This window comes from Geotrypetes seraphini, chromosome 3 (assembly GCF_902459505.1).
Source record: "Geotrypetes seraphini chromosome 3, aGeoSer1.1, whole genome shotgun sequence".
Taxonomy (NCBI): domain Eukaryota; kingdom Metazoa; phylum Chordata; class Amphibia; order Gymnophiona; family Dermophiidae; genus Geotrypetes; species Geotrypetes seraphini.
This window is the reverse complement of record NC_047086.1, coordinates 139,987,128-140,013,129: the sequence shown is the minus strand read 5'-3', so window position 1 is coordinate 140,013,129 and position 26,002 is coordinate 139,987,128. Positions and strand designations below refer to the sequence as shown.

The 26,002-nt window shown below is 42.0% G+C and overlaps 1 protein-coding gene across 6 annotated transcripts in view; it reads left to right on the top strand.

The window, feature by feature from the left end:
* The first annotated feature begins 7,851 nt into the window (after positions 1-7,851).
* LOC117358256 (cGMP-dependent protein kinase 2-like) overlaps positions 7,852-26,002 on the top strand; it is a 98,329-nt gene continuing 80,178 nt past the window's right edge. For 2 of the 6 annotated variants that reach the window (XM_033939964.1, XM_033939963.1), the window contains exon 1: positions 8,016-8,066. Coding sequence is in view for 3 of the 6 variants with exons in the window: in XM_033939962.1 (XP_033795853.1) it covers positions 23,612-23,671 (60 nt within the window). In the remaining 3 variants the exon portion in view is untranslated. Of the gene's footprint in view, positions 8,067-23,526; positions 23,672-26,002 lie in introns of those variants that run through there. The other 4 variants (XM_033939962.1, XM_033939957.1, XM_033939958.1 and 1 more) reach the window with 3 other exon arrangements.

Here is a 26,002-nt window from a genome sequence, read left to right as displayed (position 1 = left end):
ACCAGCTTTCGATGCACACTTAATATACGCAGCCCATTCAAGTGATCCTCTGTCACTGTTGAGCGCAACCAAGTTTTCACTCTGTGCAAGGTACTAAATGAGCGCTCAATAGTACTCGTAGTACATGGTTGGGACAAAGAAATGAGAAGAGCATGTTTCGTTTGTGGAAAAAGGGTCATTGCTTCTTTCACCAATTCTTTCTTTGTCAGCTCTTTCATATTATCATTCTTTGCTTTCTTCTCTCTCCAAAGCTCATACCAGAGTTCTACCTCATTATCAAAATTGTCCAAATTATAAAAATCACAGAAATATTGCACTTTTTTTGCTAAACTCTTCGATTGACATCTGCAACATAACAGAAGGGTGCAATAATAGTAAAGAAAATTAAGGTAAATTGTCATTGGAAAATCTTTGCTCCAGTGATGAAATCAAAGAATCTAGATAAGGAAGTAGAGTGATCTTTTCCAAAACTCATCAGTTGTTGACATTGGAGGATTTGAACGATGTTGTTGCAGCCCCTCCACTTTGTGGGTTCCACCATCCATGTCCCCTCCTCTTCCACCCTCCCTACCAATTGTAGTTCACCCTCTGTCCATCTATCCTCTTCCTCTCCCCATCCCCATCCCCTCCTCCTTCTGCGAGTCTGCCCTCCTTCACTCTCCAACCTACCCCCTCCCCCCGGCATCTCACTGCTGTCTTACTCCTAATCTGACAACCCCCTCCCTCCCCCATATGAGTCTGGCCTCCAATCGACCCCCCCCTCCCATGTGGAGCCAGTATTTCTTACCTGCAGGCCCTCCCAAAGCGGCAGCTGGCCAGCAGAGGATATGCTGTAAACAGGCTGGTTGCAGCCAGCCCTGCCAGGGCTTTTCCTCTGCTGTGTCAAAAGTGACGCGACAGAGGAAAGGCCTTGGTGGGGCTGGCCACAAGCATTTAACATTGCATTCATTTTCAATCAGTTAGGGGGGGGTGAAACTGCACCCCCACCCCGCACCCCGCTGGCTAAACCCATGGACCCTCACCTAATGATTCACTTCAACACCTACAAGGGTCTCCCAAGTGGGTAGTGAGTGGGCAGCAGCAAACCTGGGTCACTCCTGCACCAGTGACTCCCTCAGTAGAAATAGCAGTCACTGATCCATATTGGTAGTCCTGAAATTTTGAAGACTGCATCTTCAAAAAAATAATACAATGCTGTTTCCATATGGCCTATCCAGTCTGCCCATCAATTCCATCTACTATCTGTTTTTACTCCCATAAGAAATCCTATGTACTTGTCCCAAGCAGTAAGCAGTTTGTCTGAAACGCTCTGCTAGTAACACATTATTGCATTAGGACAGATTTCATATACCCTCTCAGTTTACACTGACCCAGAAAGTCAATTGTTTTGGTTAGAGGGGCTTTGCAGTTTTTGTGAAGAACATAGGATGTAGACAAAGAATCTGATGGTTGGTCTGCTAATGTGTGTTATAAGGCTCTATAAATGCAGAATGCTGTGGCATAGTGGTTAAAGCTACAGTCTCAGCACCCTGGGGTTGTGGGTTCAAATCCACATTGCTCCATGTGACTCTGGGCAAGTTATTTAATCCCCCCATTACCCCAGGTTCATTAGATAGATTGTGATCCTGCTGGGACAGACAGGGAAAAATACTCAAGTACCTGAATAAATTAATGTAAACTGTCCTGGGCTTCCTTGGGAGAACAGTATAGATAAATACATTTATTCAGTTCTTGTTCCATAATTTTGGATGACCAACTTGTATTTTATAATAATGACAACAGCATAGTTTGGAAGAAAGAACTAGAGCTATCTAGGAAGATGCATCAAGAAAGCCTTACAAAAAAAAAGCATTGTGTGTCAACAGAAGTGCATTGTTGCAAAGGAAACACAAGCGCAGCTCCATTGTGTTGTGCAACACGGTTTATTCATCCAATACCAAAGGACATAAGGAGGGTTATTCTTAAACACTGAACGGTATTGTTTCCTCACAAAATAGGGATAAACCAGTTTTCTCCCGTTCTATAGGACAAAGGCATCAATGAGGTTCTTTAATGTCTGCCTATATGAAGGAGCGACTTGACACACTGCGATGGAATGGCCAAGATCTGCTGGAGCTTTTCCACTTTGGCAATGCTTTTATTCTTCATCGATTAAAAAATAAAATCCTCTTCACTCTCTAGGGATCCTGTTTCAGGTAAGTATTTCATTTGAAGTCACAGTCTGTTAATTGCTGTCTTTGAATGATTTAATTGATCAAGTGTCACTTGTAGGGACAGCGACGTCTTGGCCAAAAGTACTGCAGAAGCTTTGTTCTTGCCCTAGTAGAGGAGTTGTTTGAATACAAACTTTCTTTTGCTTCTGGGAGAGAAAGTTGCTGGAAAATAATGTTTTTGCATTTTTGAGATGTGGTTCCCCCATGGATTGAATTCTACCTGGAATTTGTTTCCATTTGAAGGATGCTGTTTTGATTATTATCATATTCTCATTGCATTAACTATGGGCTCCTTTTACTAAGCTGCAGTAGGGCATTAACGCACAAAATAGCGCGCTACAATGCCACGCGCGCTAGACACTAATGCCAGCATTGAGCTGGCGTTAGTTCTAGCCGCGTAGCACGGGGTTAGTGCGTGCGCTAAAAACGCTAGCGCACCTTAGTAAAAGGAGCCCTATATTCCTTGAAGATCAGGCCAAGTTAAAGACATAATTAAAACAAAGAGAGGGAACATTGATTTAGAGTTTTAGCACAATGGCCACTGAAAAAAAAAATCTGACAATTATTTATAATTGTAGAATATTCTGAATAGTAATAGCTATAATTTCTGTAAATTTGATTAACAATGTTGCATGTTTCAGTTAAGGTTCTGTGACCAGATTTCTATTATATCATATTACAAATGTGTTTTTATTTAAAACAATGCTTATGTAGACCGGTAGTAGTACTAATATTCTAAAAAAAAAGCAAACAAAACAAAAACATGTTCATTTATTATTATTCACACGTGACATAATACTTAGGCTGTATGGACAAAGTACCCTAATTGGACAGAGAAAACTTGGGGGCTGGGATAAGAGGAGTAAACCTCTCATATACTTAGGGCTCCTTTTATCAAGCCACGCTAGCGGTTTAACGCTTGTAATAGCGCACGCTAAACCACCGGCCGCGCTAGCCGCTACCACCTCCTCTTGAGCAGGCTGTAGTTTTTGGCCAGCGCAGGGGTTAACGCGTGATGAAAAGTCGTGCACATTAACCCCGCTAGCGCAGCTTGATAAAAGGAGCCCTTAGAGTTCCGTGAATGAAAAGGAGAAAAAGGGGTAATTTGATAAATAATGGCTTTCGTGTAAAGGCCTTTTCATGGTGTGAAATGGCTTTTATAAAGAAACTCTATCTACACAAAATAAGCTGTGAATATATCTTTTTTTTTAATTGAAAATTTAATGATTAACAATATCAAGTGATATCAAGGAAAAAGGTTCACATACAAGGTTCAGAATACGGCTGTGAAATTAATCTACAACGCAAAAAAATACGATCATGTTACTCCCCTTCTTATCAGATCTCATTGGTTACCGGTAACTCACCGTATTACGTTTAAACTATTACTTTTAGTTTTTAAAACCATCACTTTCAACGAGCCACAATTCATTAATAGATGGTTAATCCCTTATAACACGACTCGTTCACTTCACTCATCTTCTTCCAACCTCCTGTCGGTCCCCTCGTTGAAGGTGATTGGCACTAGGCGTAACGACATGTTTTCTGTTATTGCCCCTCAGTCTTGGAATCTCTTACCGCAACACATTAGGGAATTAAAAGATTTATCCATTTTTAAAAAAAACACTAAAAACATTTTTCTTTAAAGATGCATATGATTCTTAATAGTTTATCATGCTTTTTTATTTATCTATAAATTTACTTCCCCTTCCTATTTGTTTTTTCCTTTGTTATTACTCTTCCTTTCCTATCCAATTATTGTAATTTCTTTCCTATTTATCCTCACAATTCAAGTATGTCTCTATACCCTAACTAACATTTTAATATACGTATGTAATTAAGTATGTTTAGTATTTAAAAATTTTTTATTTTATATTGCCAATAATATTTAATTTGTATGTGTTAAGGTATTAATCTGTATGTATTAAGGCTTTGTACATCGCTTAGTGATTTAAAATAGGCGATTCATTAAGAACAATTAAACTTGAAACTTGAAGGTTATAAATTTAAACAAACACAAAATAATCCTTTTCAAGCCCACAATATTGGGGAGACATGCTACTTTACAACCACGTTAAATAAAGGAAAACAAAGAAATTGGTTTTGATTCATATGAATCCTAACCTTTCCCTATTATGAGGAACTCTAACATCCTACCATTTTCTCAGCAATGAATCTAAAAAACAAAAGAAGAAAAGGAGAAGACTCACTTCTGTTCTTGAGCTAACAAAAATTGTTGCAATTGAATAGGATCCCAAAATATATATTCAATGTCTTGTACCTTGACAAGACATTTGCATGGAGATTTTAAATAAAAAGATGCCTCAAGAGCTAGGACTCTTGTTCTTAATTTCAAAAATTCTTTCTTCCTTAGTTGCGTAACTCTTGAGCCATCAGGAAAAATTCTAACCAGATCTCCACAAAATTTAGCCAATCTATTTTTAAAGTAAAGTTTCATTATCAACATTTTATTTATCTCACTCATGCATGTTATTACCATGGTGGATCTACTCTGGATAACGTACTGAGTGTCTTCCAAAAACTCTGTCAAAAATGAATATATCTTTAGAATCAAACAAACAGCATGCAAACAGTTATTGGAGGAGGAGGAAAAGCCTCAGAACCCCGTTAGGGAAGAGGCTTTTTCTAACTAGAGAGGGTGTGGATAATGTTATCGGCACAAAAACTTCCTCTCTCCAATGTTACAACTGATGTTTGAATAAACAATGAAAAAACAGCAACCATGAATATTATGCTTATTTTGCTTAACTAGCCTCAATTTTCTAACTGAACTAGGATTTTGCTAACAGCAACTAACAACTTCGCAGGACTGCACTGATGCAATAGAAGTTGTTTTGTCATTGTTTATTCAAACATCAGTTGTAACATTGGAGAGCAGAGGTTTTTGTGCCGATGACGTTATCCTCTTCCCTAACGGGTTTCCGAGGCTTTTACTCCTCCTTCAATAACTGTTTGCATGCTGTTTGTTTGATTCTAAAGATATGTATAGATATAATTGTCAGCTGTGGAAGGGTTGTTTACAGTGCTTTTATAAAGAAACCCCAGGGTATGAAGCAGAAAAGTTTGCCTGGTGCCAAGAAGGCATGCACATCTAAAGACCCATATGTCGGCATGTTCACATGATCAGGTGGCACTGTGATTTTTCCATTCTGGGGGTAATTCTCTACAGATTGGCAAAGCATAGGCTAAGTGTAAATGCTATATCGGCATTTATGGACAGAAAGGGTTATATTCCACAAACGGTGCTGTAAGTTAGGCAGAGATAGGTGACCTATCACCACCTAACTTAAATGATTTAATTAGTGTTAATTGGTGTGGAAATTGACTAATTAAATTATCTTAAAAAAAAAAAAAGTAGGCACCACTATCGTGATTATGCATGGTGCCTAACTGCGCCTAAGGACATTGTAGGTATGGTCTACACTAGAAATATAGGCGCTGTTAGGCACAATTCTTAGTCAAAAGTAGGTGCTGGAAATGTAGGCCTTTAAAACCCTGGCCAACATTTCTGGGGGCCTACCTTTCATAACAGCTGTGATTCAGCAAACGGTGCTGTATCGTGATTGACACCCAGCCGACACCATTTTTGTAGGCTCCAGCCAATTTCGACACCGTTTGCAGAATCTGGGCCTAAATGCTTCAGACGATGACTATTAAAGGACTGACCAATCGAACTGTACTGAATATCAAAACATGTCAGTCTACATAAGATATAAAGTGTACTTATATAATGGATCCTCAGATGACTGCCACGAGCAAAAAAAACCTATATGCTCACTCACACAGCCAAATTCTTCATAGGTCCAAAACATTCATTTATATCATTTTATATTCTCACTTCATAATTCTTCATTACTTATTTAGTTGCTGAACAAATTATCATGTCATAATTCTTCTTTAAAAATATACCCCTCCCCCTTTTACAAACCCGTAGGGTGTTTTTTTAGCACTGGCCATGGCAGTAACAGTTAGGAGCATCAGAGCCGTTACCGCGGCAGCTGGTGCTAAAACTGTGCTATGGTTTTGTAAAAGGAGGGGTTAATTACTGGAGACTTATCTGTTGTGGAACACTGCAAGGAATTCCTCTCCCGACATGACCATGTTTCAAAATCTTTCTTCATGCTGGAGGCACCTCACATTCATTTTACACATTTCTCATGAAAATCCCAGCATACTAGCACATCAACCCTTTCTCCAACTTTTTCAAATCAGCCTCGTAATCCAGGCTGAGATTGATTCCTAAATGCTTATGTTTATTGGAAGCTTCTATACCACTATTAATTAATAATAATTCTTTTACCTCTAATCCTTTACTGAAATATCCAGCCTTTTCCTTTTCCTTATGTATTGTCCCTACTTGTTCTTCTATCTTTAAAATATATTGTAACTTTTACCCATGCTTTTCCTCACGTATCATGTTTTGTTTTGTTTTGTTTCGTTTTTGTCAAAAGTATTTTTTGTCAATAATATGTTCAGTTTTATTCAGTGTATTATTCCCCTTTTATTGTAATTTTAGTAATATGTACATCGCTTAGAATGTGGATTAAGCGATTAATCAAATTTTTAATAAACTTGAAACTTAATGACTGGGGGAGTCAATTCAGAGCAGTTTGCATGAGCTTCAGAAAAGGTGTTACAATACTTGAGCTTTGGTAAAGATGTTACAAAACATGAGCTAAATATATGTGAATCTTACTTATATATGCCATCTATGTACATCTAGTATTATTATATTTTCTTTGCGTCATATATTCGTGTGAGTTCATCCTTTCATGTTCTATGTGGCCTACTGTTTCCTCCATGTTGCTATTCCCCACAATTGTTTCTTTATGTGCTAAAGAGTTCTGCGCTATTCCTCCTACTTGTTAATTTGCTAAAGTGTTCTGTGAAGAGTATCGTCTTTATTCCTTTCTTGAACTTTTTGGTGTTCTTTTCTAGTTTTAATTCCTTCAGAAGGGAGTTCCACCACACTGGGGGGCCATCACCGAGAGCATTCTTTTCCTGACGCTTTTGTTTTTGATGTCTCTGAAGTAGGGTATTTCCAGTAGGTATTCTAGGCTTGAGCGTAGGACGCGAGTTGGTTTATGGTTGTCAATTCTCTTTGCTAGGTATTGCAGTTCTGAAAGATGAATGATGTCGTGCATCGGCAACATGATCTTGAATTTCGCCCTGCTTTCAATCGGGAGCCAGTGTAACTCTTTCAGTAGCGGGGTGGCACTCATCTGCTACGATTTCCCCAGCAGAAATCTAGCTGCAGCGTTTTGTACTATTTGGATCTGCCTGGTCATGCATAATGTATGTATAATGCACAATTCAGGACAACACCTGCAAAGAAATGTAGAGGTATGCGAAGAGAAAGAGTCTTTACAGAGGATGTTATGGGTCCCAGTTGCAAAACAGGAAATTCTAACAAGGCCATGCCATTTCACCGCACTCCCATAATGTTATCCTTTGCAGTTTTAACCTCTCTAGGGGCTGTCAGCATGCAGAAGCATTGCAAGACACAAAATATATTACCTGTGCTTTCAAGGTTAATACCAACTTTTACTGTGTGAACACTGGGAGTTGGCTAAGATAGTTAATATATAACAGCCTTAGCAGGAAAGCAAAATGATACTGAAGGATTTGTTACTGGGCAGTGCTGTTCCATTTGTGATGGGTGTAAAGTAGGAGATACCTGTCCGGCTTTCTTTCCATAGGAAACGCCCATATTTTTCTCACATATTGTGACAAGAAGAGAAGCTATAGAACTGCTTTGCAAGACCCTATAGCAGTGGATAGGGTAGATATGGCTTCAAGATGGGAATGAGTCAAACTTCAGCAGAGAGGGAGGTACGTGATGATTAACAAGCATTTCACTGCTACAACTATCCTTCATTTCTATTGCATTGTGAGGCATTCAATGATACAGTGTTCTGCAGCTACTTATAAACGCAAGGCCCTTTTTCTATGGAGCTTATATTTTGATCAGTATGGGCAAACAGGCAAGACAGATACAGTAGCCACCCAATATTCCACTGGTGGCACTCAGCAGTTTTAAGTTGTTGACTGCCATGGGCTTAACCTAACTTGGGTAGCTAACCAGGCACTACATTTTGTGTGGTCCTACTTGGGTATGCATAGCAAAACTGGAGCTCTAAAAAAAAAGGTTAGGCAAAAAGTATGAATAATACAGGTTGAATTCACCGTTGCCTCTAAGCCGAGTCCTCCAAATGCATTGTTGCCAGTTGGGGGTGTTGCTTCGATACTGTACTTTCAGTCTCTAGGAACAGGCAGGTTCTCTAGAGTCCTGCAGAACTTGCCTGTCTCTCCTTATTGAAAATGTTATAGTGAGACACTGGCAGGACTATAGGCATAGAAGTTCCACTCAGCTTAGCAGAAACAGTGGTTGAGTTGACTTCATACCTTCCGGTAAACCCCAAATCTGAAGACTATTCTCTGGACATGATTACGGTAGTAGCTTCTTTAAAAATTGTTTGTATGCTCTTCATGGATTTAATATATTGCCTTTTTGTGGATACAACCAAAGCGGTTTACATACACCATATGTGGGTACTCTTTTTCTGTCCCTAGTAGGTTCACAGTCTAAGTTCTGTACTTGGAGCAATGGAGGGTTAAGTGTACTGTACATGCCGCTTGGGCATCCTTTAGATTAGAAACTTGTTCCTCTTAATGTGCAGTGCCTTCTTGAAATGTTGTGAGCTGCATAGCAAGGATTGCTATCTCCATCTCCACTGGATTCTCTATATGGTGCCTAAATGTGGGCACCATATATAGAATCCAACTTAATTGGATAACGAGACATTAATGAGCAAAGCTAACAACCAAGTGATGATAACTGACACCAAATACGATTTGTGTGCACCTCTTGCCATGCATTATTCAATAACACCGGGCATCCAATCTCATAGTGCACAACCCAAAGTGGGGGTGGGGAGGGAGGAGGCATGACCACAGGAGGGGCATAGACATATCAAGGGTGTTCCAAAATGTTGGGTGCAGTGTTATAATATATGGGAGGGGTCCATGCCCAACTTGCACTCCATGATTTACGCAGGTTTCAGCTGATGTAAGTCTAGCACCCAGAGTCGGGCATAGAAATCCGCTGTAAGCGCTATTCTGTAAAGATCATGCACCCTCTATCTATCTATTAGCACTGATTTTTTTCCAGCACCATATTCTGTGGCATAGCAAGAATAGGAAGTGCCTAGAGTGGTGGTGCCTCCCTGCCCTCTTCTCTGCCCCCCCCCCCGCCATGCATGTACATTCCCCCCTACCTCTTTAACTCTTCGCCTGCATGAGCAGCATCTCCAACCTGCTGCCCACACTGGCCTTGGATCTGGTCCCATGACCAGGAAGTAATTTCTGAGAGAAAGCCGAGGTCAGCATGAGCAGTAGGTTGGAGGTGCTGCTCGTGTTGACAAAGAATTAAAAAGGTGCAGGTGGCAGTGTATGTATGTGTGTGTGGAGAAGGAGCTGGGGCAGAAAGGAGGAGTGGTGCTGGCACCCCCATCAAGACGGCACCTGGGGTCATCTGTCTCCCGCCTCCCCCCCCCTTACTATGCTACTGGCACTATTTACAGAATTGCCTTTTATTTGTTTAATATGAGACAGCTCTGCCAGGACAGGCTGAAGTGCTTCTTGTAATTCTTTGGTGGCCATCATTTGTTGCACCCTTTCAGTACTGTTTCATTGGATTTACTCCCAGAGTGAGTTGATTGAGCGTTAGATCCAGGGCAGGATTAATTCTTTGGTGGGCCCTAGGCACCCAAGTCACTGGGCTCCCTGGACCTGCCTTTCCATGGCCCTGCCCCGTCCTCACCCCTACTCCCTCATGGCCTTGCCCCCCTCCTCACCTCTGCCCCACCCCATGCCACTCCTGCTGCGAGAGTGTACCTCCAGGCCCGGCTCCAGAAGTCCAAGTAGCACCTTTTCCTTCCTTCTTCATTATTTAGTGCAGCCAAACTCGCAGTCTTCAAAAGACTGCGAGCAGCGATTCCTACACATTGCAGACCCGGAAGCCTTCCATCTGATGCAAAATGCCACTGCCTTTCGAAGACTGTGAGTTTGGCTGCACTGAATAATGAAGAAGGTGCTAATTGGACGTCTGGAGCCAGCACGGAGGCTGGTACATTGACATCATCAGAGCAATAAATGTTCAGGGCCCCCCCTGAACTTTTCAGGCCCGAGGCACGTGCCTACTTGGCCTACCCTTTAATTCTGCCCTGGGTAGATCTACAATATTAAGTCCTGAATATACAATCTGACCAAAATGGAGGGGAATGTTAGCATTTTTCCTTGGGAACACAGAACAAAAAAGGTTGCTGTGAGTTCCTGTGGTCTCGTGAGACTATAGCAGGAACTCACGACAGCCATTTTTGTTTGTGCCTTGCACGGAGCAGGAGCGTAGGAAGATTGCTTCTGTCCCACTTCACCGATAGACCACCAGGCTTTAAAAAGTAAGTTGTGCAGAGGTGTGGGATGTAGGTGTGTGTGTGTGTGGGGGGGGGTCAGAGTCAGCCCTAAGTAAGTTGTGAAGGGGTCAGGGAGGTGAGAGGGAGAAGGGCTTGGGTCAGAGTTGACCCTAAGTAAGTTGTGGAAGCTTTAAAAAGCAAGTTATGGTGAAATCCTGGAGGGGGATAAAAACTGCAAATAATCTAAAGTTACGAATGCCAAACCCACAAATATGGAGGGGGAGTATAATCCGAGGGAGCCATGTCAGGCCATGTCCAGCCATGTTTAGGGTGGATGGTTCAGCTACTAAAATCCACATTCTTGGACGGCAGCTTGTGTTTGTCATGACATGTGCACCGGCACATTGTCATGAAAAAGCTGTGAGAGTGGGGACATTTTCATGTTGTATTCCAGAAGAATGGAATAGACTCCCGTCTTACATTAAACATAAAAAAATTTGGATGCCTTTAAGAAATTATTGAAAAGACGACTGTTTTGTTGTATGAAATACACAGTATGAGATGCTGTTCGTTGAAAACCTGAGTTGTATTAGGTTGCTTGAGACTGAATTTTGGTTTAGCAGAAATAATTGGTGCTGTTATTTTTGTCAGGCTGGTATTTTGTTTTGATTTTATGCTGAATATGATGTATATTTCTATTTTTTTGTAAGATGTCTGAACTTTGTGAAGTACTATTATGTGTGTGTTGTACTTCGCCTTGTAAAAGGTGGATTATAAATAAACAAACCATAAGAAGCAGCACTCCTACAAAGTTATCATTGTATTGGTGTAATTCTCCCTGGTTATGGTTGTTATGTGTGGCATGAACTCTAGAAGCAAAAGTCCTTCATCATCCCAGAAGACAGTTGCTATGACTTTGCCTGCAGATTTTTCTGTCTTGAACTTTTTGGGGGTGAGGAATGACTTGAGCTTTCACTGCATTGACTCCATTTTGGACTCAGGATCTCTGTGATAGACCCAAGTCTCATTTCCAGTCACAAAATGATGAAAAAAAATTCACTTGGTCTTCACAGAGCACCTCCAAGTTCTCTTGACAGCACTGGAGCTTTGTGGCCTTCTGACACAGTATCAGCATTCTTGGAACCCAACTTGCACTAACCGTGGACATGCCCAACTTTTCATGAATTATTTTCCAAACTGTACCTGCCGAGATGCCCATTTCTTCAGCTATTTGGGAAACCTTAATTCATCTGTCTGACAAAATTAAATCCTTGACTTTCTTGCACATTCCTGTGGAAGTTGCTCCAATATTTTACTTTGTATGATGATGGGGCAGACTCACCATTAACTGCAGTCATGCGTTCCTGGATCTTCTTTGGCTTTTTCCCTTCTTTTGTGAGAAATTTTATCACTGAACGGTGTTCCAAATCTAGCAGTTTCTTAATTAATTCGCACGAGGACTCTCCTGACATCCTGTTTCCTGGAATGTTAGACTCACACTGAGCCACAACTGTGCATGAGTAACCTTGAGATATTGTCACAACATACACAGACTTGTTTCAACATGCTTGCTACTTTTTTTTCATACTCAGATAAACTATTGAACGACCCTCATACTTTCCCTTGCAAGGCTTTTCTTTACTTTTTCCAACTCTTTTTTCATCAGTGAGACCTCAGACAAGGCCCTCAATAATTTCCTTATTTCTGTCCTTCCATGCTCTCTCCCACAGATGGTATTAGTCAGGTTCTGTAATGACCCCAGTAGATACAAGGCCCTGCAGAAAGATTGCTATTGCAGCCAGTGGCATAGTAAAGGGGGGGGGGGGGCAGTGGGTGATCCTCATTTCCACTCCCCGCTCCTTCTTGACCCTTCCGGCCATGTGCATGCACCCCTTCTCTTCCCTCGTATCTTTTTAATTTTTCCTGCATGAACAGCATTGCAAACTTGTTGCCTACGTCGGTGTCGCCTCTATGACATCACTTCCGGATCCCACACCTAGGAAGTGATGTCAGAAGGATAGCCGACATGATGCAGGCAGCAAGTTTGTAATGCTGCTTGCGCAGGGAATATTAAAAAGGTACTCGGGAAGGGAAGGAGGCATGCGTGTGGCGGGTGGTGGGGGGGCAGTAAGGAGCGGGAAGGGGCAGAGTAGAGGGTAGGGGAGGGGTTCCACCACCTTGGGCACCACTTACCCTGCTATGCCACTGTTTGCAGTGCTGACAGGTAAAGCCATCATAGTAATGCTTACTGACCATGGCTATTTCAATAATTTATTTTATTTATTTTTATTTATTTATTTGCTCAATTATTTAGACCGTCCTCCCAAAGGAGCCCAGAATGGGTTCCAAAGTACATTCACAATATAATTGAGACAGGGACAAAGATTATATAATTTACAATATAGATATGACATAAAATATATCCACTAAGAAGCTCTGGTGAGAGTAGGTGGCGTAGTTGCGTTGACTCTGAATGGCTGGGTTTGTGAAGAGGAAGGTTATCACAGCCTTACTGAAGCTCCAGAGTCCATCTAGTGTTCTAACAGATGGGGGGATGGGGTGCATAGTCTGGGTATGAAATGTGAGTAGGAGCGTTTACAGACTGTTTCAGTTTGAGGGAGCGGCCAGGAGGTATGGTCAGTCATTTTTCTCCTTGGGACCTCAATGGTCGCTTTGGGAAGTAGATTTATAGTTTAGTTGTCATGTAGTGGTGGAATCGTTTCGTGGATGGTTTTGAAAGCGTGCATCAGGGTCTTCAAGGCGCAGCATTTTTGAATGGGCAGCCAGTGCATGGAAGCTAATGCAGGGGTAACATGGTCGCAAATGCCATGGTTTTTCAGGAGGTGGATTGCAGCATTTTTCATCCTTTGGAGGTGGGAGAGAGGTTTGGTAGGCAGGCCCACTAGTAGTGTGTTGCAATAGTTTAAGCAAGATAGTACAAAAGCGTACAGTAGTTGGGCGAATTCGGGTTCTGAGAAGTATGCACGAATGGTTTTTAGCTGGTGGAGGTAGAAGAAGGAAGATACTAGTTTGGATACATAAGAACATAAGAAGTGTCGCTGCTGGGTCAGACCAGTAGTCCATCATGCCCAGCAGTCCGCTCATGCGGCGGCTCTTTTGGTCAAAGACCAGCGCCTTAACTGAGACTAGCCCTACCAGTGTACGTCCTTGTTCAGTAGGAACTTGTCTAACTTTGTCTTGAATCCCTGGAGGGTGTTTTCCCCTATGACATCCTCTGGGAGAGCGTTCCAGTTTTCCACTACTCTCTGGGTGAAGAAGAACTTCCTTACGTTTGTACGGAATCTATCCCCTTTCAACTTTAAAGAGTGTCCTCTCATTCTCCCTACCTTGGAGAGGGTGAACAACCTGTCCTTATCTACTAAATCTATCCCCTTTAGTACCTTGAATGCTTTGATCATGTCCCCTCTCAATCTCCTCTGTTTGAGGGAGAAGAGGCCCAGATTCTCTAATCTTTTGCTGTACGGCAGCTCCTCCAATCCCTTAACCATCTTAGTGGCTCTTCTCTGGACCCTCTTGAGTAGTACCGTGTCCTTCTTCATGTACGGCGACCAGTGCTGTATGTGGTACTCCAGGTGAGGGCACACCATGGCATGATAACCTTCTCTGATCTGTTCGTGATCCCCTTCTTTATCATTCCTAGCATTGTGTTCGACCTTTTCACCACTGCCGCCGCCGCATATTGTGTAGACGGCTTCATTGACTTGTCGATCAGAAGTCCCAAGTCCCTTTCCTGGGAGGTCTCTCCAAGTACAGCACCGGACATCTTGTACTCATGCTTGAGATTTTTGTTACTCACATACATCACTTTACACTTTACACTTATCCACGTTGAACCTCATTTGCCATGTCGATGCCCATTCCTCGAGCCTGATTATGTCTTCGCAATCCCCCTGCGTCTTCACTACTCTAAATAACTTTGTGTCATCCGCAAATTTAATCACCTCACTTGTCGTACCTATGTCCAAATCATTTATAAAGATGTTGAAGAGTACGGGTCCAAGCACCGAGCTCTGCGGCATCCCACTGGTGATCTGTCATTGATAAGTTTGAGTCGAGAGTTACTCCTAGGCTGCGGACGTTATATGCAAAGGTCTTTGTGGATCCAGAGAAGTTCTGTCTTGGACTCATTTAACTGTAACTTGTTCCCGGTCATCCAAGTCTTTATTTCAGTTAAGCAAGACTGGAGATTTTTGATTTGCGTGTCTCGGTGTCTGCCTAGTGGGAGGTAGAGTTGTAAGTCATCTGTGAAAGAGTGGATTCTGATTCAGTGTTTTTCCGCTATGTTCAGTACTGGTTTGACATCGAGGTTGAAGAGGAGTAGTGATAGTAAGGCTCCCTGAAGCACTCCATAGTGGAGTGGTTTGGATTCAGATAAGGATTTCCCTAGTAGAACTTTCTGGGATCTGTTGTTCAGGAATGAGGAATGCATTGTCATGGATTCCAATGGTTTTTAGCCTGGACAGGAGGAGAGAGTGGTCGATGGTGTCAAAGTCGGCACTGAGGTCTAATAATACCAGCAGTGCATCATTTCCTTCATCTAGGATTTTCCAGCAGTCATCTAAGATGTCCAGGAGCACTGTTTCTGTGCTGTGGTGTTTCCTGAAGCCTGATTGAAAGTTTGTCTCCATAAAGTCTTGTAGTTGCGTGAGTACTTTCTTTTCCAATATTTTTGAGATGAATGTGAAGTTTGAGACAGGTCTGAAACTGCTTGGGTTGTCTGGGTCCATGGCTGGTTTTTGCAGGAGTGGTTTTACTATAGCTGATTTCCAGCTCTGTAGAATTACACCTGTTGTAAGGGACTTATTTATTAGGGGTAGGATGGATTCCAGGAATATCTCGTTTGTATCCAGGAGTGTAGTGGAGGGACATGGGTCCAGGATTGAGGTTGTGGGGTGTAGGGAGTTGATTATAGTTTTAAGGTTGTTGAGGGAGATCGGTTTGAAACTGCTCAAGATTTCTGTCTGGTGTAGATTGTCGACTTGAGTGGTCTCTGGGATGTTTCGGAGTATTTTGGCCTCTGAGTCCAGATTTGCATGTATCTTTGATATTTTGTCATGGAAGAAGGTGGAGAGGGATTCACTGTCTATGTTTGTTTGCTGGGAATGGATTAGACCTTGGGATGAGGAGAATAGGTTTTTGGTTATCGAGAAGGTGGCCTTTGATCTGTTTGGGATCTTGGATAATTGAATGGTGAAATGTGATTTTTTTTTTGCTTCATGTATGGCTAATTTGTAGTTTTGCAGAAGGTTTTTCCAGGTGGCTTTGTCCTCGGTGCTGTGAGTTTTGCGCCAAGTTTTTTCTGCTTTTCTGGCTGTTCTTTTTTGTACTCTCAGGTCTTCTGTAAACCAGGGTGAAGAGAATGGTCGTGAGTTAGGTTTGGTTACCTTGACTTTTGCTAGGTTCTCGTAAAGTGTTTTGATGCCTAGGTGCCAGGTCAGTGCCTTCTCTTCTAGGGAGCAAGATGTGGAATTTGTGCTTAGTTGTAGTTTGGAGATGCTGCGGGAAAATGTGGTTGGGTTTACTGATTTTGGGTTGAATGCGATTGATTCCTGTGAGTTCGTTCGGTGTGCTGCCTCTTTCACTTTGATGTGCAGGTCGAACGTGATTATATGGTGATCAGTCCAGGGGCACACAGAAGACAGTGGGAATGGACAATGAACCCTCCACTGAAGATCACTGATGTAAAAAGATCTTGTTTATTTCAATAAAGGACACATACATAAACTGTGGACCCAACACAGCACTGTGTTTCGGCGATTAAAGACGCCTGCATCAGGGGTCACTGTAGCGTTGTAGTTCACGAATAACAGGTCCTTTGGTAAAACAAGACTGGGTCAATCAAATGTGTAAAAAAGGCGGAGCACTGAAAAGCTGTCGAAGCAGTTTTTGAACACCACCCCCTCTCTTGTTGGGACAGGAGCATGCCAGTGCTTTGTAGCCTTGAGGGCATAATGCACGCAAGGTGGCTCCATCGTTGTCTTTGAGCCATGTTTCTGTTACTAGTAGGAGGTCCCAGTTGTACTCAGTGATGGTGTCTGTGAAGATGAAGTCTTTGCCATTTACGGATCTTTGCAGGTGATTCTTACATAAAGGAGCTAAAAGGACTGAGGAGAGGCCACAGATCAAAAGAGATAGGTGAAGGAACATCAACCTTATAAAGCAAAAGTGGGGAACGAGGACCACAATACAGTCGGGTTTTCAGGATTTCTCCAACGAATGTGCATGAGATCTGTTTGCATGCACTGCCTCCATTGTATGCAAATAGATCTCATGCATATTCATTGGTAAACCAATAAATATGATAATCGGTAAATCACATTCAAATACAATAGCTTCAAATGAATATCCTCACTTAATCATAAGGAAGTCATTTATATAAGTATACACTATTTTTACAAAAATACTTTTTATTTCATATATATCTAATAGAAAAATCACATACATTTCATAATAAATCACAAACCTCAACTAGAAAATGTTTAATATAATCAAGAGCCCTATTATCCAAACTGACATGAACTGCTGAATGTCTTTTCAGTTCAAAATTCAATTCATATATTCAAAGCTAACCCTTAACCATGGGATCAGATTACTTATTAGTCCACTGTCTTGACTCCATTGCAAATTTCATCCACTGTTAGTCAAAACTAAACTTTCATGGTCCAGCCCGTTGCAAATTTCATCTGCTGTTAATCAGAGCTAGAAGTACAAAGTCCAGAGTTCCTGTGAGTGTCGGGAGCAGTGCAGAGCATTCAGTATGATGGCCTGTGCTAAAACCACTTTCACGGTTTTGTAAAAAGGGGAGGGGGGAGGTAAATAAATAAATAAACTGTTAATATTTTTTTAAAACATAGGGGCCCTTTAATAAGCTGTGGTAAATACTAACAAGTGTTTGCCGCAGGTTAAAAGCCATCACCAGGGGGTATGCTCAGGTATTCCAGAGTGGTTTTTGTAGCCCTCTAAAGAAGTAGAAATACAGTAATAGGCATCTCAGAGACCTGTTGAAAGGAAGACAACCAATTGGACACTGTGTTGCCAGGATACAAATTATATGGCAATAGATTAAATTGGAAGGGCATGACACTATGGGCTCCTTTTTCTAAGCCGCGCTAGCGTTTTTAGCGCACGCTGAAGATTAGCGCACGCTAACCCCTGCGCTACGCGGAAAATACTAACGCCAGCTCTAAGGAGGCATTAGCATGTAGCGTGCGGGGCAATGTAGCACGCGCTAAAACCACTAGCACACCTTAGTAAAAGGAGCCCTATATGTTAAAGAGGTTCATTGAATCAAAGGATAAATATTCTGCAGGAAATGGATTGCAACATGGAGTCTTTATGAATAAAAATTTCACGTGGGAAGGAAAGAGAATAGTGGGGGAAGTGCACTACTATCCTGCTGGCCAGAATGAATAGAAATGCTGCAGAAATTAGGGAAGCTAGCAAACTTGATAACGCTATAATAATGGCTATTCAATTACAATATACAAAAGAAGGAAAACAGTATATCCATCATTGAAAACTCAAATAATAATAACTTTATTTTTGTATACCGCCATACCCCGAAGAGTTCTAGGCGGTTCACATTAGTTAAACAGAGATTACAAGTGAACACCGGTCTGTCACTCACTAGCCTCACCAAAAGTCTCCACCTTCTAGCATGTAAAAAACGTGGAGGAAAAAAGACCTCAGACAATCTCAGAAATATCCCAGTTTAAACAAATCCCACAGGTTCTGGAAAACTGTACAGAATAAGTGCTGGAAAACCGTTTCGTTGTCTTGATCACTTTTTCAAATGTTTTATATGAAATATGCCAAAATAAGCAACAAAGTCTCTTATTTGTAATCAAATTGCAGAATGTGCACAAGGAATGTCTCACTAGAGGAGTCTAAATGGCTGGAGCTTTAACTACTAGAAAAGATTCAAAAAAGAGCAACCAAGATGATAAAGGGGATGGAACTCCTCTCATATGAGAAAAGACTAAAAAAGTTAGGGCTCTTCAGCTTGGAAAAGAGGAGGCTGAGGCCGGGCTGGATTAACCAATAGGCTAACTAGGCACATGCCTAGAGCCCGAAATAGTCAGGGGGGCCCGCTGAAGGACGACATACCAGATGGCAACAGACCCCCCCCTCTTCCCTCCATGGCAACGGGCCCCCACCCGATGACAACAATGATGGCCTCCCCCCCCAGTAATCGACCGATGGCAGTGCAGCCAATGAAGCTCGAAGAAGATCCCGCGATGACTGCGTCTGACGGAAGAAGTATGTAATGTCGGAGGGGTATGGACTGACAAACGCAGTCATCGCGAGATCTTCTTCAAGCTTCATTGGCTGCATTGCTGTCGGTCGATGCTGGGGGGAGGGCCGGTGTTGTTGTTGTCGAGTGGGGGCCCGTTGCTGGGGGGGGGCGCATTGCCGTTGCTGTGTGGAAAGGATGGTGGAGGGAGAGAAAGGGGGCATATGCTGATGGAATTGGTGTGTAGGGAAAGGGGAAAACAAGGAGGAAGGATACTGGATGGATTTAGGTTGGAGGGAAAGAAAGGGGGCAGATGCTGATGGAAGAGGGGGGAAGAGAGAGAAGAAAATGAAGTGTCAGACCATGGGGGTGTGGGTGTGGGAGAGGAAAGGGAAGAAGAGGAGAGAGAGATGCCAGAAAATTGGAGGAGGGAATGGAAGAAGATGGATGCCAGACCAATGGGGGTGAAGGGAAAGATGGAAGGGGGAAGCATACAGTTTCTGGAAGTGGCATAAGACAGGGTAGTTGGGAAGAGAAACGGAGAGATGATGGACCCTGGGGTGGTGGGGAAGGAGGGAGTGATGCTGGATGAAAGGGTAGTTGAGAAAAGGACAGATGGTGGATCTGGGGATGGTGGGATCCATTGCCGAAGCTGCGGATATGGACATAAAAAAAGGAAAGATACCAGACCTCCAAGGAAGGGAAGGGAAACGGAAGGGAGGACAGAGATGGAAGATGGATGGTTAGCACGGAGAAAGAAGAAAATGACAAATGGGCAGGACACCCTGGCAAGTGAGTTATCAGAAGACAACCAGAGCCTGGGACCAACAAAAGGTAGAAAAAATAATTTTATTTTCTGTTTTGTGATTACAATATTTATTTTGTTTACACCACAGAGCCGGTGTGGGATTGGAGATGTTGTAATCCTATATGTCTGCTAAGACCAAGCCTTAGTCACTTAGGGGTCCTTTTATTAAGGTGCACATTTAACGTGCGCAAAATCAGTTAGCGTACCTTAATAAAAGGACCCCTAAGTATCTTAATTAAAAACTTTACCTGCGACTTAGCCTTTTTTCAGATTTCAGCCCCTTATGTGATTGAGTTTGACACTACTGATGTAGAGTGAGGCAGTTAGGCAATGTAAATTTGGTTATTAATATAGACTTATATTTCGGATAGTATTAATGCTTTACAACAGTGGTCTCAAACTCAAACCCTTTGCAGGGCCACATTTTGGATTTGTAGGTACTTGGAGGACCTCAGAAAAAAATAGTTAATGTCTTATTAAAGAAATGACAATTTTGCATGAGGTAAAACTCTTTATAGTTTATAAATCTTTCCTTTTGGCTAAGTCTTAATAATAATATTATAATTTATAGCTAAAGAGACATATGATCAAGAAACTGTTTTATTTTACTTTTGTGATTATGATAAACATACCGAGGGCCTCAAAATAGGACCTGGCTTGCCCCAAGTTTGAGACCACTGTTTTAACGTGTTTTTTATGGCTTGTGCAGATGAGGACGGAGCTTAGGCATTGGTGGAATGAGGCATTATGACATCACAGTCTGAGCTCTAGAATGTTGTCACTTAGGATTTTAAAGGGTTTGAGGCTTGTGCAGATGAGGACGGAGCATAGACATTGGTGGAATGAGGCATTATGACATCAGTCTGAGCTCTAGAATGTTGCTACTTAGGATTTTAAAGCAATGGTCTCCAACTCCAACCCTTTGCAGGGCCTCATTTTAGATTTGTAGGTACTTGGAGGGCCTCAGAAAAAAATAGTTAATGTCTTATTAAAGAAATGACAATTTTGCAAGAGGTAAAACTCTTTATAGTTTATAAATTTTTCCTTTTGGCTAAGTCTTAATAATAATATTGTAATTTATAGCTAAAGAGACATATGATCAAGACACAGTTTTATTTTACTTTTGTGATTATGATAAACATACTGAGGGCCTCAAAATAGTACCTGGTGGGCCACATGTGGCCCCCGGGCCGCGAGTTTGAGACCACTGCTTTACAATATATTTGAATGCTTTTATATACGTATTGAAAGGGTTCAGAGTTAATGTCCTGGGTAAGTAGGTGGGAAGGGAAGGAAGGGGGATTTGTTCAGAGATGTTTGGAGGTTGCATAGAAGAAAAACTGTGCACTGGTATGCTAATCTTTGTTTGTTTTGAATTTAAAAAAAGAAATATACGTGGAAATAAAAAAGTAAATATGAAAACAGATAAATGGGGGCGTGGCATGGGCAGGGCAGGTCCAGGGGGGCCCTCGGAGAATTAATCCTGCCCTGGGCTGAGGGGAGATATGACTGAAGTCTACAAAATCCATTAAAAATTACAAAGACTAGGGGACACTCGATGAAGTTACAGGGAAATACTTTTAGAAAACCAATAGGAGGAAATTTTTTTTCACTCAGAGAATAGTTAAGCTCTGGAACGCGTTGCCAGAGGATATGGTAAGAGCGGTTAGCGTAGCTGGTTTTAAGAAAGGTTTGGACAAGTTCCATAGTCTGTTATTGAGAAAGACATGGGGGAAGGAAGCCACTGCTTGCCCTGGATCGGTAGCATGGAATATTGCTACTCCTTGGGTTTTGGCCAGGTATTAGTGATCTGGTTTGACCACCGTGAGAACAGGCTACTGGGTTTGATGGACCTTTGGTCTGACCCAGTAAAGCTATTCTTATGTTCTTATGTACTGCACATTCTCAAGGTCCTTGTTCTAATTCAATGGTTTACTGTACCTCCCAAATAACATTGTAGAAGATGTAAAGCTCCCAACAAGGGCCCATAATTTGCTGACCGCTTCTTCATAGGAGCTATCTTCCTGGTCTCACTACAAAAAGTTTAAAAGATGGGCTGCTGGTTATAAAGCATGTCCTGAATTTGAAGTGCAAATCATAAACATTTTATTTTCACAACAGAAACTCTACTGATATATATAAAACATTTGGATCTAATCTGTTCAGCACGCATTGTTTTTGGCGCACCAACAATCGCCAGATGTCTCCTTCACAGGAAGTCAACTTCAAATGTTCAGCAGCTATGCAGCAGAGATCATTAAAGATATGATGGTGATCTAAATAATGCTTCATTAATGGCTCTTCCTGCTTCCCTGATGTCAATGTTCTATGGGCCTGATATTCAGACAGTAGGAGGCAGCCTAGCTATCTCATGCGTTCAGTGCCGATCATGGATATTCAATGCCAGGGCCATATCCAGCCACTGGCATTGAATATTCAGGTTAGAGTTCCCCACCTCGGACTTACTCATAGCTGGCCACGCTGATATGGTAGCAGTTATGGTAGCTGGTTAAGGCACATCGAAACAAAGAAAAATCCAACAAGTCTGCAGTGTTCACACTGCACGTCAGTTTCACAGAAGTATTGCCTGCTATCCACAAATTTTAAGGATTTTACACAACATTGTTGTACTCCATATGGTTCTCTATTAGTGAAGCACAGCACAATTTGGACCTCTGAAGAAGGAGTGTTTCTCCGAAACATGGATCGTGTTGGGTCCGACCTCCATGTGTATGAGAGCCATCCTTTAGAGGCTTTTAATAAAATTTCCTGTACCTTGTACATTCCTTTCTGCAATTCCTTTTTGTTTTTAGCTGGAGAAGGCAAAGCAGCGAAAGACAGACTTGCTTTTTAGGAGGGTCTATCTAGCTGCTAGCCTTAGCAAGCCAGCCCTTAAATACTGGAGGTGACTGGCTGTCACATGACATAGCCAGTTATTGGCCAATCCAGCAAACTGGATAATCAGCAGGAGATAGCAGGCTATCTCCTGCTGAATATGAGCGAATAGCTGACTATGTATCACTGAATATCGGGGGTTTGAACCTAGTTTTGAAGGCCCTTAATAAAGCAAACTATTAGGGCAATGAATGACATACACAATGCATTGCAATAAACAGGAAGTCATAGTATGCGAGCAGTGAATAGTTACATTCTGAAACTTGTTGCCAGAATATGTGGTGAAAGTAGTTAGCATATCTAGATTTTAAAATATTTGGACAGGTTCCTGGAGAAAAAGACCATAAATTGTTATTAAGGTAGACATGGGGAAAGCCATGGAATTAGAAGTATGGAATCCTTCCTACTTTTTGGGATTCTTTGTGATGGGCCCCCGGTGCCTCCTACTCTTGCTACACCAGTGCCAGTAATACTTTAAATTTTGGCAAGCTACCCTGGCCAAGGATAGCCTAATAGTATCTATTTAGATGTGGATGTCACTTCCTTACTATATCTGAATGTAGCTTGCCTTGAGTTACAACTGAAAAAGGCACAAGTCAAATCCCTAATAAATGCATTTGCACACGGAGCTAAATTAGGCACTGTGTAGGTTTTCTATGAGACTACTGCTGAGGGTCAGTATACTTGGCAAAGTGCCCTCACCACAGATTTAGCAACAATTAAAAATTACTCAACAGAGAATGAGTGCCCAGTAGATACAAGAAAGGCTTGTAGGACTCACTTTAAACAGCTAATTAACAACATACCCTGGGAGCAGCATTTCAAGCACCACATGAACAGCTTAATAGCTAACCAGTAGCCAGTGCTCCTTGCTACTGCTTCTGGATTAATGATGTTCTCTAAGCCTCAGAAGAAGGAGTTTTGCTGTCCGAGCAGCCTGGGCGAAGCGAAGCATCAGAGGGCAGTGGCATCCTGCTCGTACTGCTACAGAAAGCTGTGGGAGCCCATGGCCTATAGGTGGGCGAAGTATGTGGAAGGGCCAGAAGACTGGGGGAAATGCGTAATGGTAAGCCTTCCAGATGCTAGTTTTCAGGAAAGCATTCAAAAATGCTAAAATCCTAACAAAGCTACTGGAACCAGGAAGTGGAAATAGAAAGCCACAGCGCTGTTTAGCATATTAGCTCCGTTGTGGAATTTTTCAGGTTGATAAGAGCCATAATTTGTCCTAGGTCCTGTGCAATCATTTAAAAAATGCATGCAGAGAGCATCCTTACTAAAGAACGAGTCATTAAGGCCAATCGTTATTTTAAGGTATATTATTAATATGCATCTTTTTAGAGACAGGCAAAGCTCATTTTGCAAGTGTCATTATTAACGATAAGAATCAATTCATCTGTTGATTTGTATGCTATTCCATATTTTTAACCTAGTAACATTACATTACGATATTATTTGTATACCGCATTACCTTCCAGTTCGATGTGGTTTACAACTTAAAGAAGCTAGGACATTCTCAGGAATTACAATTCAAAATTGTTCAATACAGACCATCTCTTATAAGAATTTATCAAATAGATACGTTTTCAAGAGCTTCCTGAAATGTTTATAGGACGCTGCACTAGCTATTAACTGACTCAATTCTTTATCTCGGACTGCTGCCTGAAAAGAAAATAATCTGTTAAAATACCTTTTGTATCGACAGTCCTTGACAGAAGGAAAGACAAAGAATGTCAAAATTTGTTGAGGACATTTTGAGGTGGCCAGTACAAAATGTTCCATGAGATAGTCAGCTGTAAGGCCAAACACCATCTTGTAACATAGCAACCCAAATTTGAAAATGACCCTAGCTTCAATTGGCAGCCAATGTAGCCTATGGTAGAAAGGAGTGACATGGTCTGACTTTTTTCAGGTGAAAAATTAACCTTATTGCTGTATTCTGGACCACTCGCATTCTATATAGTATTATTATTAGGTGTTTTTTTGGGTTTTTAAAAAAAAAATATACCGCCTATCAAGATTTTCTAAGCAGTTTTATAATCAGGTACTCAAGTATTTTTCCTTATCTGTCCCGGTGTGCTCATAATCAAAACGTACCTGAGGCTATGGAGGATTGAGTGACTTGTCCAGGGTCACAAGGAGCAGCACAGGGTTTGAACCCACAACCCCAGGGTACTGAGGCTGTAGCTCCAACCACTGAGTCACACACTCCTCCCAGTAACAGATTAAAGACCAAAGTATTCCAACTAGCCTGCCCAAGGTGGGTATAGTCAAACCTGCTGTTCTGCACACTACATGCAGGCTACTTCCTCTATGCCTTTGTGTAGGAGTTACTTGCCAGATACTTGTGATCTGGATTGGCCACTGTTGGAAACAGGATGGACTTTCGGTCTGTTCCAGTATGGCAGCTCTTATGTTCTTATGTACCTGCCGTTCTATGCAGGTTACACCCTTCTATTGTGTTTTCCTAAAAATAAGACACTGTCTTATATTAATTTTGGGCCCCAAAAAGGTACTAGGTCTTATTTTCGGGATAGGTCTTCTTTTTTTCACATACTGTACAATGATCATATCTCCCTTCCTCTCCTCCACCCCATTTCTTCCTATTTCCTTACTCTCCCCTACATGTGCAGCATCTTTCCTCCCCTCTCACCCATTCCCTTTTGCAGTGTCTTTCTATCCCTCCCTCCCATTCCCCTGTGCAGCAGAACCCTTGCAGCTTGTATCTCTCCCTCCCTCCCCATGCGCCTCCACGCACCCACCCGCTGACCTTTCCATCTCTCCCGCTGTGAGGCCGAAATACTGTACCTTGTAACAAACAGCAGTGTTGCAGCAATGTAGACAGGCTGCTTCATTGCCTTCTCCTGCCCGGGCGTATGTGCTGCGTTGCTGATGACATCATTAGTGATTAGTGATGTGGATGAGGAACGCCCGGGCAAGATAAGGCCGCAAAGCAGCCTGTCTGCATTGCTGTGATGCTGCTGTTTGTTACAAGGTACAGTATTTTGGTCTCGCGGTCGGCATGAGAGATGGAAGGGTTGGCAGGGAGGTCGTGGGGGGCAGGGGGTTGGCTCAAGGGGGGTGTGTGTGCAGGAAAGTGCTGCTGCCGGCGACTAGGACTTATTTTCGGGAAAACAGGGTATCTCATTTGCTTTGTTTTGATCCCCTTTTTTTCCTAGATAGGGATTCTCTGTGTTATCTTTTAAATTCTAGCACTGTTTTTGTCCCCACACCTCCCCCAGGAGGGCAGTCCAGACCTCCATTAATTTTTCTGTGAATTTCTGTTTCCAAAACTTCTAATCTCTCTCTCACCCTCTCTTTCTTTCTTTCTTTCTCTCTCTCTCTTTTTATAGATATGTATAAATATACATACAGGGGAAAATTCTATATATGGCCTGAA